Source organism: Podarcis erhardii, assembly GCF_964252035.2.
Source record: "Podarcis erhardii genome assembly, chromosome: 2".
In the NCBI taxonomy this organism is placed as follows: domain Eukaryota; kingdom Metazoa; phylum Chordata; class Lepidosauria; order Squamata; family Lacertidae; genus Podarcis; species Podarcis erhardii.
Window position 1 is genome coordinate 40,643,648 of NC_138498.1, and position 12,043 is coordinate 40,655,690.

Sequence of the window (12,043 nt, forward strand, 5' to 3'; positions counted from 1 at the left end):
TTGACCTTAGCAGAGGCTTGAGACTTCTCTTCCTCTTCAAAATGATGATCCAAGAAGCCTCTTACTCAGTTTGTACAAAAGACAGAGGTATGTCATCATTGATCTGTGAGCATAGGACGCACAAAGGCAGAGGGCCCCGTTGCTCCATGTAGTAAATGTGGAGGCAGATGGGCAGGGCTAGTAGGCAGCTGTTTTAAATTTAATAAGACAAAAGTCAGTCGATTATTTGCCTCCCCCACCCACGCTTTCTTTTGCAGACACAAAAGCGATAGTGATTCTGCTGTTGGGACACCTGAGGGACTGATGCAATCAAAGTCGAAGCCCACTCAGTAAATTCATTGTCACCTACACACTGTACACAGCTGTGTTAAGTTCCAAGTGCTTTCATCTTCCAAATAAAGAATATTCAATGGCCCATATGGGACAGCCGCTCCAGTTCACCTCACCTCCCAAATATGCATTATGAAGTAACCAGTAGGGGGCACCAGAGTAGTAGCAGGAAAATTGCATTGGCTTAAGAAAAGGCAGTGTTTGAGGTTTAGAGAGCTAAAATTAACTTTTTAAAGTTGTGTTGAGTTAAAAAAAGTGTTTAAAATATCCTCTTGCAAGCAAGTTGGTGAACTTCCCTTAGTGCCTTGCAAAAATAGGGCCTTTCCTGTCTTGCAGCCTTGCTGGAACTTCCAGTCATCTCCCACCTTAACTGCTACAGTCTTTGCATCTCTACGATCACATTCCCACCTACTCCCTTGCCTCTGACCAAAATCATTCACCTCTGTCATCACTGAGACCACATGACACCCTTTCTTACCTCCTCCATTCCTGGATCTAGCACAAACATTTGTCCTTGCCTTCATTACTCTGCCTCCCCTGATTATTCTGCCTGCATATCCATCCCCATAATCTTCCCTCTTCCATCTCCACCATCCTTTGTCCGTCCCCCACATCTTCAATGCCTAGAACTGCCTCCAGAAACCATTTGATGCTGCATCTTATTTCCTTCAGACTCTTTCCCCAAATTCAGTTTCCTTGAAGAACTTCGACACAGACACTTACTGTTCTTCCTCTGCCGAAACCAAGCCTAAGCACTTGTAATGAAGCTCAAGGCATATCCTGCCCATGTTCACCCTTACTGCCAGTTTATGTCTCTCCTTCTATTCTTCCCATCCACCCCACGGCAAGTCTTAAGATGATAAGCTGATCAGGGTGCTGCGTTTTTTTAATTCTCCATCGGGAGCTATGCATATTGATGGTGCCGTATAAATGATAACTGTTAAATGCCGTCATCATTTCCTCGCTACACCTGGACATGGTTTCAAAACAGTGGTCATTGAAAACAGCCGAGACTTGCCTTGACCAGATTGTGGTCAAACTTCTAGGCTTCAAATTCGCAACCTTTATTTTGACAGTGTTTTTGGTCTTCATAGCCACTGCTACATTCAGAGGCACCAACATGATATATGGGTACCATAGAAAAAGTAAGACTTTGCATATTGCCAATGGCTTGTTTGCCACTAGCATATATAACGACTAAGATGTAGCAGGTGCTAGAGAAGGAGAGAAGCAAAGGAGAATGGGTGGGAAAGTAACATGTAGTCAACATCTTCTACAGAAGTTTTATGCGTTGTTCTGCACTTCACCACACGCCCACCCCTTCCTTGTGAACCCTCCTGAATGTTGGTGCTCTTATCCACTTATTGGACCTGGTGTTGATTTAAATAAAGTTTCTCACTTTCTCATTCATATGTTTCCCAATCAACCATTCTAATTGGTTGTGGTAACAAATAAAACATGTTTTAAACTTGGCCACTATGATTCATGCATTGGTAAGTTTACAATTGGACTCCTATAATTTGTTCTTTGTGGGACTTCCCCTAAGACTGGTCTGGAGGCTTTTGGAGAATGCTGTGCCCAGGCAGTTGAGTGGAACACCTTGATGCACACATAATTTTACACCTGTGCGTAAGGAACTGCTGCTGTGCAGCTAGCCAGTCATGTACAAGGTCTTGTTACTAACGTATAAAACCCTGAACAACTCAGGGCCAGGTTACCTGAAAGACTGCCTTCCCTGTCTGCAAGAACATTTAGATCATCTGGGGAAAATTTACTTGTGGCACCACATCCTACAAAACATCACAAGGCACCCTACAGAATAACACAAAGCAGGTATTTTCCATCATTGGCCCTATACTTGATCTCCATATGTGTCTATGAGAGAGAGAACCTTTGTACTCAAAACTTACTTAAACTTCACTTGACTGTTTCCATTTGGTTTGATCAAGGGATATAGATTCTGTTTAAAGAGATTGGGACTGCAATCTTATGGTCACTTTTGGCAGTAAGACCCATTTGAACTCGCTTCCCCCTTCCTCTCCTCTCCCATGCAGCTCCCTGCGTGCCCCAAATATCTGCTCCAGAGTATCCCCCAACCCAAAGGTGAAGGAAGAAATGGAAAGGAGGTCCTCTTGTGGAAACAGATATATTTTAGATTTCCATCTATTCTTGTACCCTAGTATTTCTTCCTTTCTCTCACCACAAAACTTTCAGTCCTATTGAGTTATGCAAAATGCATCTTGACAAATTGCCGCATTCTGTCTTACAGTATTAAAAGTAGAGCAGAAATTGGATTTTTCTAACCACATAATTTGGAGGTCTTAACCGATCTCTCCATCCATCACTGCTATATCTTCCTTGCTTCAGTGTGGGCAGGTAGTGTGTTGTTTTTGCTGGATCAGCTTTTGCTGACGGGCATATTCAGATGATGGAAACCTAATTCTGTAGGCAAAGATAAGGTTCAGTTATACTTCATCTCATTTTCCAGGTTGAACATGGAACAACTACAGCTACATAACCGCCAGCCGTGTTTATCCAAAGGCAAATGGGTGCAGCTGGATTTGCTCTTGTTTTCCAGCTCTAATCTCCCTCATCTGGACCAAGGAGGAGTAATTTGTTTTAGCATCTTTTTAGCTAAGAGTAGCTGGTTTGTTACCATACCAAGATAGAAGAAAACAACCACACACAGTTCTAAGTACAGGCCATTAATGGCTAAACTTAGACTTCAAAATCCCTATAACGTCTTACATAAACTTAAACATTTAATTTATTTCCTAGAGAGACAAGAAGCTGGTGCTTCCCGCCCCCCACCTCCACTCTTAACCTCCCCCTCATGTGTCAGTCAGCTACCAGAATCTGGAAATGATTTTAAAATTCCTTCATATTATTCAAGGCAGAAGAATTACCAAAATTGTGCTCTAAGCAAAACAGCATTCTTGGGTTGCCAAGGCAGTAAACAATGGCTTTAGGAAATGCAATAAGACTTCAACATCTGTTTTGGAGCTGATATTTTAACCATTCTGTGTTTATTTTACATGCCTGGTTGGTGATCTCTGTCATACATCTGTGAAGCCAAAAACCAAGACAATGAAAGAGGTAGCAAGTCAGTTTGGAGCTCCAACTATAAGCCTGGTTTTCCATGCTGAGTTTTTAACATAAAAGTGCTTCTGGCTTTTGTCTTAAGTTTGTGAATGATAACTTAGTTTAGCAAATCATGCTACCATTACAAGACTTTTTGCATACACCTAGGACAGTCATGAGTTTTAAAAGAACATCATTGTGCTTGACAGCTTTAGATAGAAAAGCACGAATATCCTGCACCTTCTGTCTCATGTGGAACCTTAAGGGTTGCTGAAAATATCCTCCTGAAACAGTAACACCACTCAACAACAGCAGAAGTACTAGATTAAGTAGCTGCACAAGTTAACCACAGGGAGTTGACTAACAGCCAAACTTGTCATGGCACCAAATGCATCATTGGCACCCATATTACATGGTCAGGATAGGAAACCCACCTGCTTCTCAGCAGCAGTTCTGACAGTCTCCCAGGTCCCAAGAAGAAAATGGGAGCTTTCTTTTCAGGGCCAACACAGCCATGGGAAAGGGATGATCTCCATTAGTACTGCAATGAAGTATGAAAGGGCTGAACATCTGCTTCCTACTTCTGCAGTCCTGACAAAATCAGACATCACCACCTGCGCTTAACATCACTTTTTAAAAAACAAGCATGCAGTCATTACCAGTGTTGCACCTAGCATCATGCTGTATGTAGTTCAGCCTTGAGGGGTCTTTTCCCATAATGCACACCTAAATACACTTAAACTGGAATCTTAAACGCAGTAGGGAGTAAGAACCATTTGGCAAAATCATACTGACTTCCAAGTAATTTGGAATTTGGAAACACTTTCTCAGCACAGCTGACACAGTGTAGTAAAAACAGTAAAAAATAATTTATATTCTCTTAAGATTTAGTTTAGAGTGCATTTTTTATAGCCTCATCCAAAGGAATTTGCACAGAGGAGCACATAAATATTTATGCCACTGTTACTGAAGCACTATCCACTGCATGGCAATTGAGATAGAGGCAGACAACGCTGTTCCAGTTGCTATTGAATCTCTGAATCTCCATGTAGGATTGCTAGGAGGCTCCTCCCAACTAAGCCTGCAAAATAGCACCAGTTGCTACTAAGTACCCCCAGAGTGGGAACACAAGTGGCTATTTCTGTATCAGCACTTTGATTAATCCCAGCATCGCTACAAGTCTGCCCTGTCAGACAAAGGTTTTGAAAATGTAAAGGTAGAGTCTGGACCCAGTTGCACTGAAAAGCCTAATTCTGTACTGCACAGCAAGAAACGAAGCCATGCATGTTGCCATCAAGTTGGCTTTGCAGTATCTCCTAGAAAGATTGCGTGAGAAGGCAGGCCCCTCATAAAACAACTCTCCTTGTTTGGCACATCAGTTGTCTGGTTTGGAGCTGGGAGTTTCACCTGAAATATTGGTTGTTTTTTGACAAAGAAGTGAGAGTCGGAAGTTATTTTTGAGACAGCATTAGGACATCTTGCCTTCTTGTTGCTCCTAGTGTCTATCCCTTTGCAAACAAAATGGACTTTGATTCATCTTCTACAAGAAGGCATAACTCCACTGTAACAACATCATTTCAGAAGTTGAATCTGTGAAAATCAGTCAAGCTTTATTAAAGCGTAGGCCCTAAAGATGTCCCTTGTGAAACAGAATGAAGCAGATACTAATGGACATCTGTGCTAAATTTCAGTGGAGCAGGATCTAGTCTTGTAGCATAAGTTTTTGAAAGACTGCAGTTGTGAGGAAATATTCCCATAGTTATATTCAGTGGATCTCTGGGCCTGTTTCCCCCCTTTAATTCTCGCTTCTGTATAAACTTTTAGGTGGTATACAGGGATAGGTAACACAGAGACCCCAAATGTTGAAAGAACTGAAACAACCTTACAATTCTATAACATCCATGAATTTTTTACTCTTCAGTTTCAGGTCTCTGCCAAGCATTCATGGATCAACAGAAGGTCCTATGATACTGAATTCTAAGATGTATGGAGTGTACAGAATTGAGAAGTTAGTTACTTAACACTAGGCACTTTCAGCCCTCTAGCCCTACGTTATGTGGCTGTTAGAGGGTTGGCAACATACATTTCTGCTTAGGAAACCTATGGCCAAATATAGCAAGGTACATGCAGGCGGTGACTGGAATCTTCTCTAGATTTCTGCTGAGCAAACTTTAAAAAACTTATACTATTCAGTAGCCAAGGTTTATTGAATATTCTTCACTGTATTTGTTTTATATGTGTACCTTTGCGTAGTGGGTTCTGTGCAAAGCTGATGCACAGTCAGTTTGGACTATGTGAAAATATATTGTGTGTAGTATCAAAAAAGGTGGAACCAAATGGGGAAACCAAAGGATAAAATGTACGGTATCTTAAGTGTTTTCTACAACAAATGGAAAGTGTGTGTTTTTCTCTCATAGAAGAGTTTAAGATCATATATATATATATATATATATATATATATATATATATATATAATATATATATATATGCGCAGTTCGTAGATATTTTGCTCATTGTCTTCTACTTACAGTCTAGAATTGGTGATGATGGCTTAAGAAGTAAGGTGACCATTTATGCATCACCAACCCCCCCACCCACCCACAGATTTGCATAGCATTTACATTATGCTATTTTATATGTAGAGGTACAGATTTAAAAATAATAATTTAAATAGAAATACAATGCATTTCACCTTAGTGGGGAGAACTGTGACCTGTGTGCCTGCTCAGTTGGTTGTCCAGGTTGGTAGCTATTGTCAAGCAACTTCAGGGGTCCTGCTTTCCTTTTTATGGTTCTTTATCTTTTAAAAGGCATCTCTTCCAATAGAGGACTGTCCTCTGAAAAGTAGAACATGTGGCCTCCCTATCAAGAAGTCGTAATCAGTTAATCCTAACTGGGGCCCTGTCCCCAAATCATCATCTTTTTATTGTCTCCAGATGAGGCCTCAGGCACTGTTTTTGGTTCCGAAAGCCTCAGTTTCTTGCTTTCTGCAAACATATAATTGTGTGAACAAAAATACAAACATTGCCGAATTCAAAATTGTAGATGAGAAGTGTGATTAAATTGTGTATGTATGACTTGCCGGAAATGCACTAGAAGTAAACAGGTTGGACAAGGAATGCAAAAAACATCCCTGCATCCCCTGGAAGTAGCACATACATTGCTTGGGTTCTGAGCCTTTTGCAAGTGTTCTTACTCCAAAAATGATAGAATGATAGAAGTATCTTTTTTTAAGAGTAACATTTAGCAACTCCTGCATCTGAAAAGGGTATTTGGAGTTTATGTGGAGAGTCAAGTAAACTGTTCCACACAGCTCCATCCTGTATACCTTTCACTGCCTTGGGGCAAGCTGATTATATTAATGAGACTTCTGCACCTGCAAGTGATTTACTGGGTGTACAAAATGAAGACGCAGAAACTTCAGCCAAGTTATCCAGATTTCTGTGTCAGTGGCCCTGGCATACACCCTAATGCCTTGATTTCTCTTCGTTTGCAGGAGCATTGCTGCTGGGGGGGATTCTCTACTCCTGGCAGTTCCCTCATTTCAATGCACTCAGCTGGGGGCTCCGCGAAGATTACTCCAGAGGTGGCTACTGCATGATGTCTGTCACCCACCCAGAAATGTGCAGGCGGGTGGCTCTGCGTCATTGCCTCGCCTTAATTGGACTTTCATCACTGGCTCCCATCCTTGATGTCACCACATGGACTTTCCCCTTAATTTCTCTTCCCATCAATCTGTACATTTCCTACCTTGGCTTTCGTTTCTACAGAGACGCTGACCGTGGCAGCTCCCGGAAGTTGTTTTTCTGCAGCTTGTGGCACTTGCCAATGCTCCTCTTGCTCATGCTGACTTGCAAGAAATCTTGGTACAAAAAGGTCAACGAAAAGGAATCCTTGAGTTGAGGTCGCATCATGTTGAAAAACTCACGTTGCCTTTGTGATAACTATTGGCTTCAGAAGCTCCGGTTCAAAATGGCGTACATATTTCAGTTATCATGCAGCAGGGAGGTTTTCTGTTGATGTATTCAGAGAGAATATTTTGTGTCCAGTGAACACTCTCTGTGATTTTTTTCAAATTAAATAATTTGATTTGGGACACACACATGACTCTTGGATTTGATTTTCGAATGTGAGATCCTTTCTTTGACTATACAGAGATGATGCTAAGATGCGTGTTATATCTTAATAGCATACTGATGAAGGAACAAATCTCTAATTCTTAAGGCAAGCTTGCTGAATCTAGTCCGGCAACAGTTCCCACAGGTGACTCATATGCATCTACACTTTTCCACACCAGAACAGGAGGATTAGCTTAACAATATGCAAAAATCACTCTGCCCTAGTTGTAGGAGTATATTCTCATTCTGTATGGAAAGTTGAAGGGAGTAACAGTATTTGGAGCTGAAAGAAACCACTAGGGAGTGTCATCCTCTCAGAGATGCTATTAACCTATGAGGGTGCCCAATTTCCACCCTTATTTAAACTTTTTCTGAATATGGTATAGACAGTTCATAAAGGAAAGATACAGAGAAGTTTGACTGGAGCCATTAAAAAGCTCTTTAAAAGGAAAAACAGCCATGACTACAAGAGAGAGAGAGAGAATATTAAGGGGTACACATACAGTGTGTGTGTGCGCGCGCGTGCACACACGCGCGTACACATGGAACATAAAGCCCCCAATGTATGTTTAAAGGCAGACCACCATGCAGAAATACATGGCTTTCCCATCAGCCAGGTCTTTGCTCTGTACAAGCCCTCACCTCATCTCTGGTTACCAACTTAGAAGTCCTTTTGGCATTTAAGCGGATCATAAATAATAACCCTTAAAAGAAAGAATGTTAGTACCTGGTAATATTTGTAGTCAAAGCCATGGGGTTAGAAGGGCCCGATAGTTTGGGTAGCTCCAGGAATGACTCCTAGCACTAAAATCTGCCCATTGACTCGAAGTGTACAGCTCAATTCTTGGTTTTCTGACAATTGGCCTGCTTGACAGGAAACAAACTTATGCCCGGCAAATTTCCACCCCATCAGACCTTTGACAACTTTCATGCCATCCTACTTTCATAGCAGCCTTTTTGCTAGTAGGTTATGATTGCCATCCTCCATCCAGGAAGGAGCTATTTGTTGTCTGAATTTCCGTTTCCTAGAAGTGCCTCCGACTCTTATTTCCTGCAACACATCATCAAGCAACCCTGATGGAAATGGAAATACAGAGCGGATGGAATCAGCTCAGTCTGGCCACGGAGAAAACATTTTGAACCAATCTGAAACAAGGAAATAACCTTCAGGGTGTAACTACTGTGGCTGAACAACCACAGAAACAGAAGCTTGTTCACTTTATATGCCAATCTTGTTTATGGCTTCAAGATGCTAGGTTAGTTGAGTATAGTTTATTGCATTCTTTTAACGCTAGCTTTTATATCATAGTTTTTCATGTTTCCACTACTTTCAAAAAGAATATTCAAAGCACATTGATCATCTTCCTTTCATCACATACACCCCACCAAATAATTTAAGTTCATTTGGAATGTGAAGGTTTATTGGAATATGTGCGAGATCAAGGTGCCTTTCTTGGAGATAGGGGGACCTAGCATAGAACAAGGACAAAACTGTTGTTATTTTACCTACTTGCATTGTTGTCTAATTGCAGGGAATGGAGAGTTACCAGAAAACATTTGGGATGTCTGAATGAACAATTTGTAGGTGAGAACTGAGGGCATCATGGCAATTAATTCACAATGCTACTCTCATCTATATTTGCAAGAATGAGTTGAGGAGAACCTGCACAACCATTTTAACTGTCATATATACAGGTTGATCTACTTCCCCACGGATACATACACACACATCCTCAGAACACAATAATACTATTAAAAGTACAATTCTGTATGTGTCTACTCAGAAGTAAGTCCTACTGAGTTCAGAACTTCCACACAATTCAGACTACTGCTGAACAAGCTGTAGAAGAGGTCGTACAAAGAAGACAACTAATTTATTTGGCACGATTTCATGAATCCAGACCAAGCTCCCACTTAAATCAGTGGCCTGTCTTGTCTATTTGCAATGGTTTCAATGGGGCCAAAGTAGGCTGGATCTAAACTATTGTGTCCAAAAGGCAGTCAAATCCATGGGGTAAGGGCTCAATGGTTTTGGGTAGGCCCAGGAGTGACTCCTAGCACAAAATCTGCCCATTCACTGGAAGCATACAGCTCGCCTCTTGTTTTTCTGACAACCAGCCTGCTTGAAAGGAAATAAACTTCTGCCTGACTAATTTGCATTCTGCCAGTGTTAGATTCTGCTATAAATTCATAAGGAACAAGTTCTGGCTTCCAACTGCAATAATACTAGCCTAACTTCCTGGATTATTTTAAGAATTGCTGAAATAATGTATGTGAAGTACTCTCAACAATCTAAAATACTAAAGAAATAACATGCTAATTCTGCGATCCTATGCTTACTTGCTGAGATTAAACCACAGAGCCTAGGACTTGCTGATCAGAAGGTCGGTGGTTCGAATCCCCATGACGGGGTGAGCTTGGGCCCTGCTCCTGCCAACCTAGCAGTTCGAAAGCACGTCAAAGTGAAAGTAGATAAATAGGTACCGCTCCGGCGAGAAGGTAAACGGTGTTTCCGTGCACTGCTCTGGTTTGCCAGAAGTGGCTTAGTCATGCTGGCCACATGACCCAAAAGCTGTACGCCGGCTTCCTCGGCCAATAAAGCGAGATGAGCGCCGCAACCCCAGAGTTGTTCGTGACTGGACCTAATGGTCAGGGGTCCCTTTACCTTTACCTTAGGGCTTGCTTCTAAGTAGTCTCCTTAAATGCAGGGGTTTCCAATGAAGAACGAATGAATAACAGAAACACGGGTCCTCTCAAATACAACTGATTTTATTGTTCCAATATGGAGTTGTCTTGCTTCCACTATCAATTTTGCTAATAAAGCTTTTGTTGGCCTGGTTGCCTTTATGCGCATAGATTCCCATGAGATCAAGGTTGTGGGCAGGCAGGGGAAGCATAGGAAATACCATGATGGATCAAAACATAATGTTATCCATTTTGGAACTGCAACAGATTTCTTCCTTTCTCTGTTTTAAAGTGTAGCCAGTGGTTGTGTGTTACTTTGTGCAACTACACCTTCAATCCAAAGTAGTTTTTTTTTTCTGAATTTGAAAAGAGCTGTAGGATAATGGGCAATTGTGTCCATGACCCTTTTTCTTTCCCAGTAAACCATTACAGATTGCCACCTGGCCAGCTTTTTCTGCCACCTGATTGCTTTTCTAATACTGAATCAATGACAGTCAATGGACAGCTTCTAAATGTGCATATATTTATATTAATGAAATACCACAATGCACCAGTAGCTATTATTTTGTTTTCCTTAGGGGTAGGGGAAGACTACTGATCACAGAAGTGAGAAAATGGGAAATTATTGATTTGATCTACCATTGCTTGAGGGCCTGTGGCCATTAATATTCCCAGAAACCAGCTTTTGATGCTCAAAGCTGGGAGCTCATGAAATCATGTGTTACCTGGCTCTCCCATGTTTTTCATCTTTTTAAATGATTCTAAACAAGGAAATGGAAGAGGTGGAGGTAGAATAAACACACAGCTTGCCCTAGTATCACCCAAGCATCATATCCCATTGTAACAAATGTCCAGAACAGCAGCCTGTTGCAGTGAAAACAACTGTGGTTTGTGGCAGGCTAACGACTTATTGATTATAGCACAAGCATTGTGTGTACTACAATATACATCTTGTGAATCTAATTGCTACGGACTCGGCCTCACAATTCATTTGAAGGGCATATGCGGTGGACAAGCCAGTTGCTCAAGACATCTCTCGAAGGTGGATTTAGGGCAGCATGACCAGTTCTCCCACATAGGGCACTGAGCCAAGGCAATGCCTTCTTTCCTACTTCCCAAAGCCTAGAAAGCACTCAGTTCGGGTTGGAGACGTAACGGCTCTGGCAGGGTCCTAGAGTCCCTCTCCTTCCTTCTCAAAGCCCAGTTAGCACTTGTCCTGCTTTGGGAAGGATGGTCCTAGAGCCCTCATGCCTCCTTCCCATAGCCCAGTGCCTTGTTTACTCGGCTTTGGGAAAGCAATGTGAAGGCTGCAAGGAGGCATCAAATTTGGGTCCCACTTGGGGCACCATATTACCATTTCTCTTGCCTGTTTTCTTTTGAAGAAAGAAGACATTCCTCGTTTTGTTTTTTGAAGGAAGGTCAAGATGTGGACACCGCAAGAATGACTTAACACTTTGCTGGGGCGGTTCCGCCGGGTTTGGTTTTCATTTATTTGAAAGGCTGCATGTTTTCAACAGAACAAGGCATCAAGACAGATGTGAGGCAATCATCCTTCCAAATGTTCCCAACTAGAAGACGGGATTGCACTGGAAGCAGGGGAAATGGTTACAAGAGGAGATCAAACATTAAGTGATCTGGATTTATTTAAGTTAACTTGGGAGCAGCGGGGTATTATGTCTTACAGTGGAAAATAATAAAATGAAACTCAACAAAGAAAAGCATTAAGCATGACACATTGGAAAGAAATGGCAAATGTATAATTACCAAACTGGGGAGACGATTGTCTGGGCTCCAGCATTACCGAGAAGGAATAAGAAGGAATGAGAGTC

General features: G+C 41.7%; 1 protein-coding gene across 1 annotated transcript in view; it reads left to right on the forward strand.

Moving 5' to 3' along the window:
• Window positions 1-7,513, forward strand: part of COX10 (cytochrome c oxidase assembly factor heme A:farnesyltransferase COX10) — a 92,824-nt gene extending 85,311 nt beyond the window's left edge. Inside the window, exon 7 of the mRNA XM_081848773.1 lies at window positions 6,908-7,513. Within this exon, the coding sequence (XP_081704899.1) occupies window positions 6,908-7,314 (407 nt within the window). The 3' untranslated portion in view covers window positions 7,315-7,513. The remainder of the gene's footprint in view (window positions 1-6,907) is intronic.
• Window positions 7,514-12,043: the final 4,530 nt, after the last annotated feature.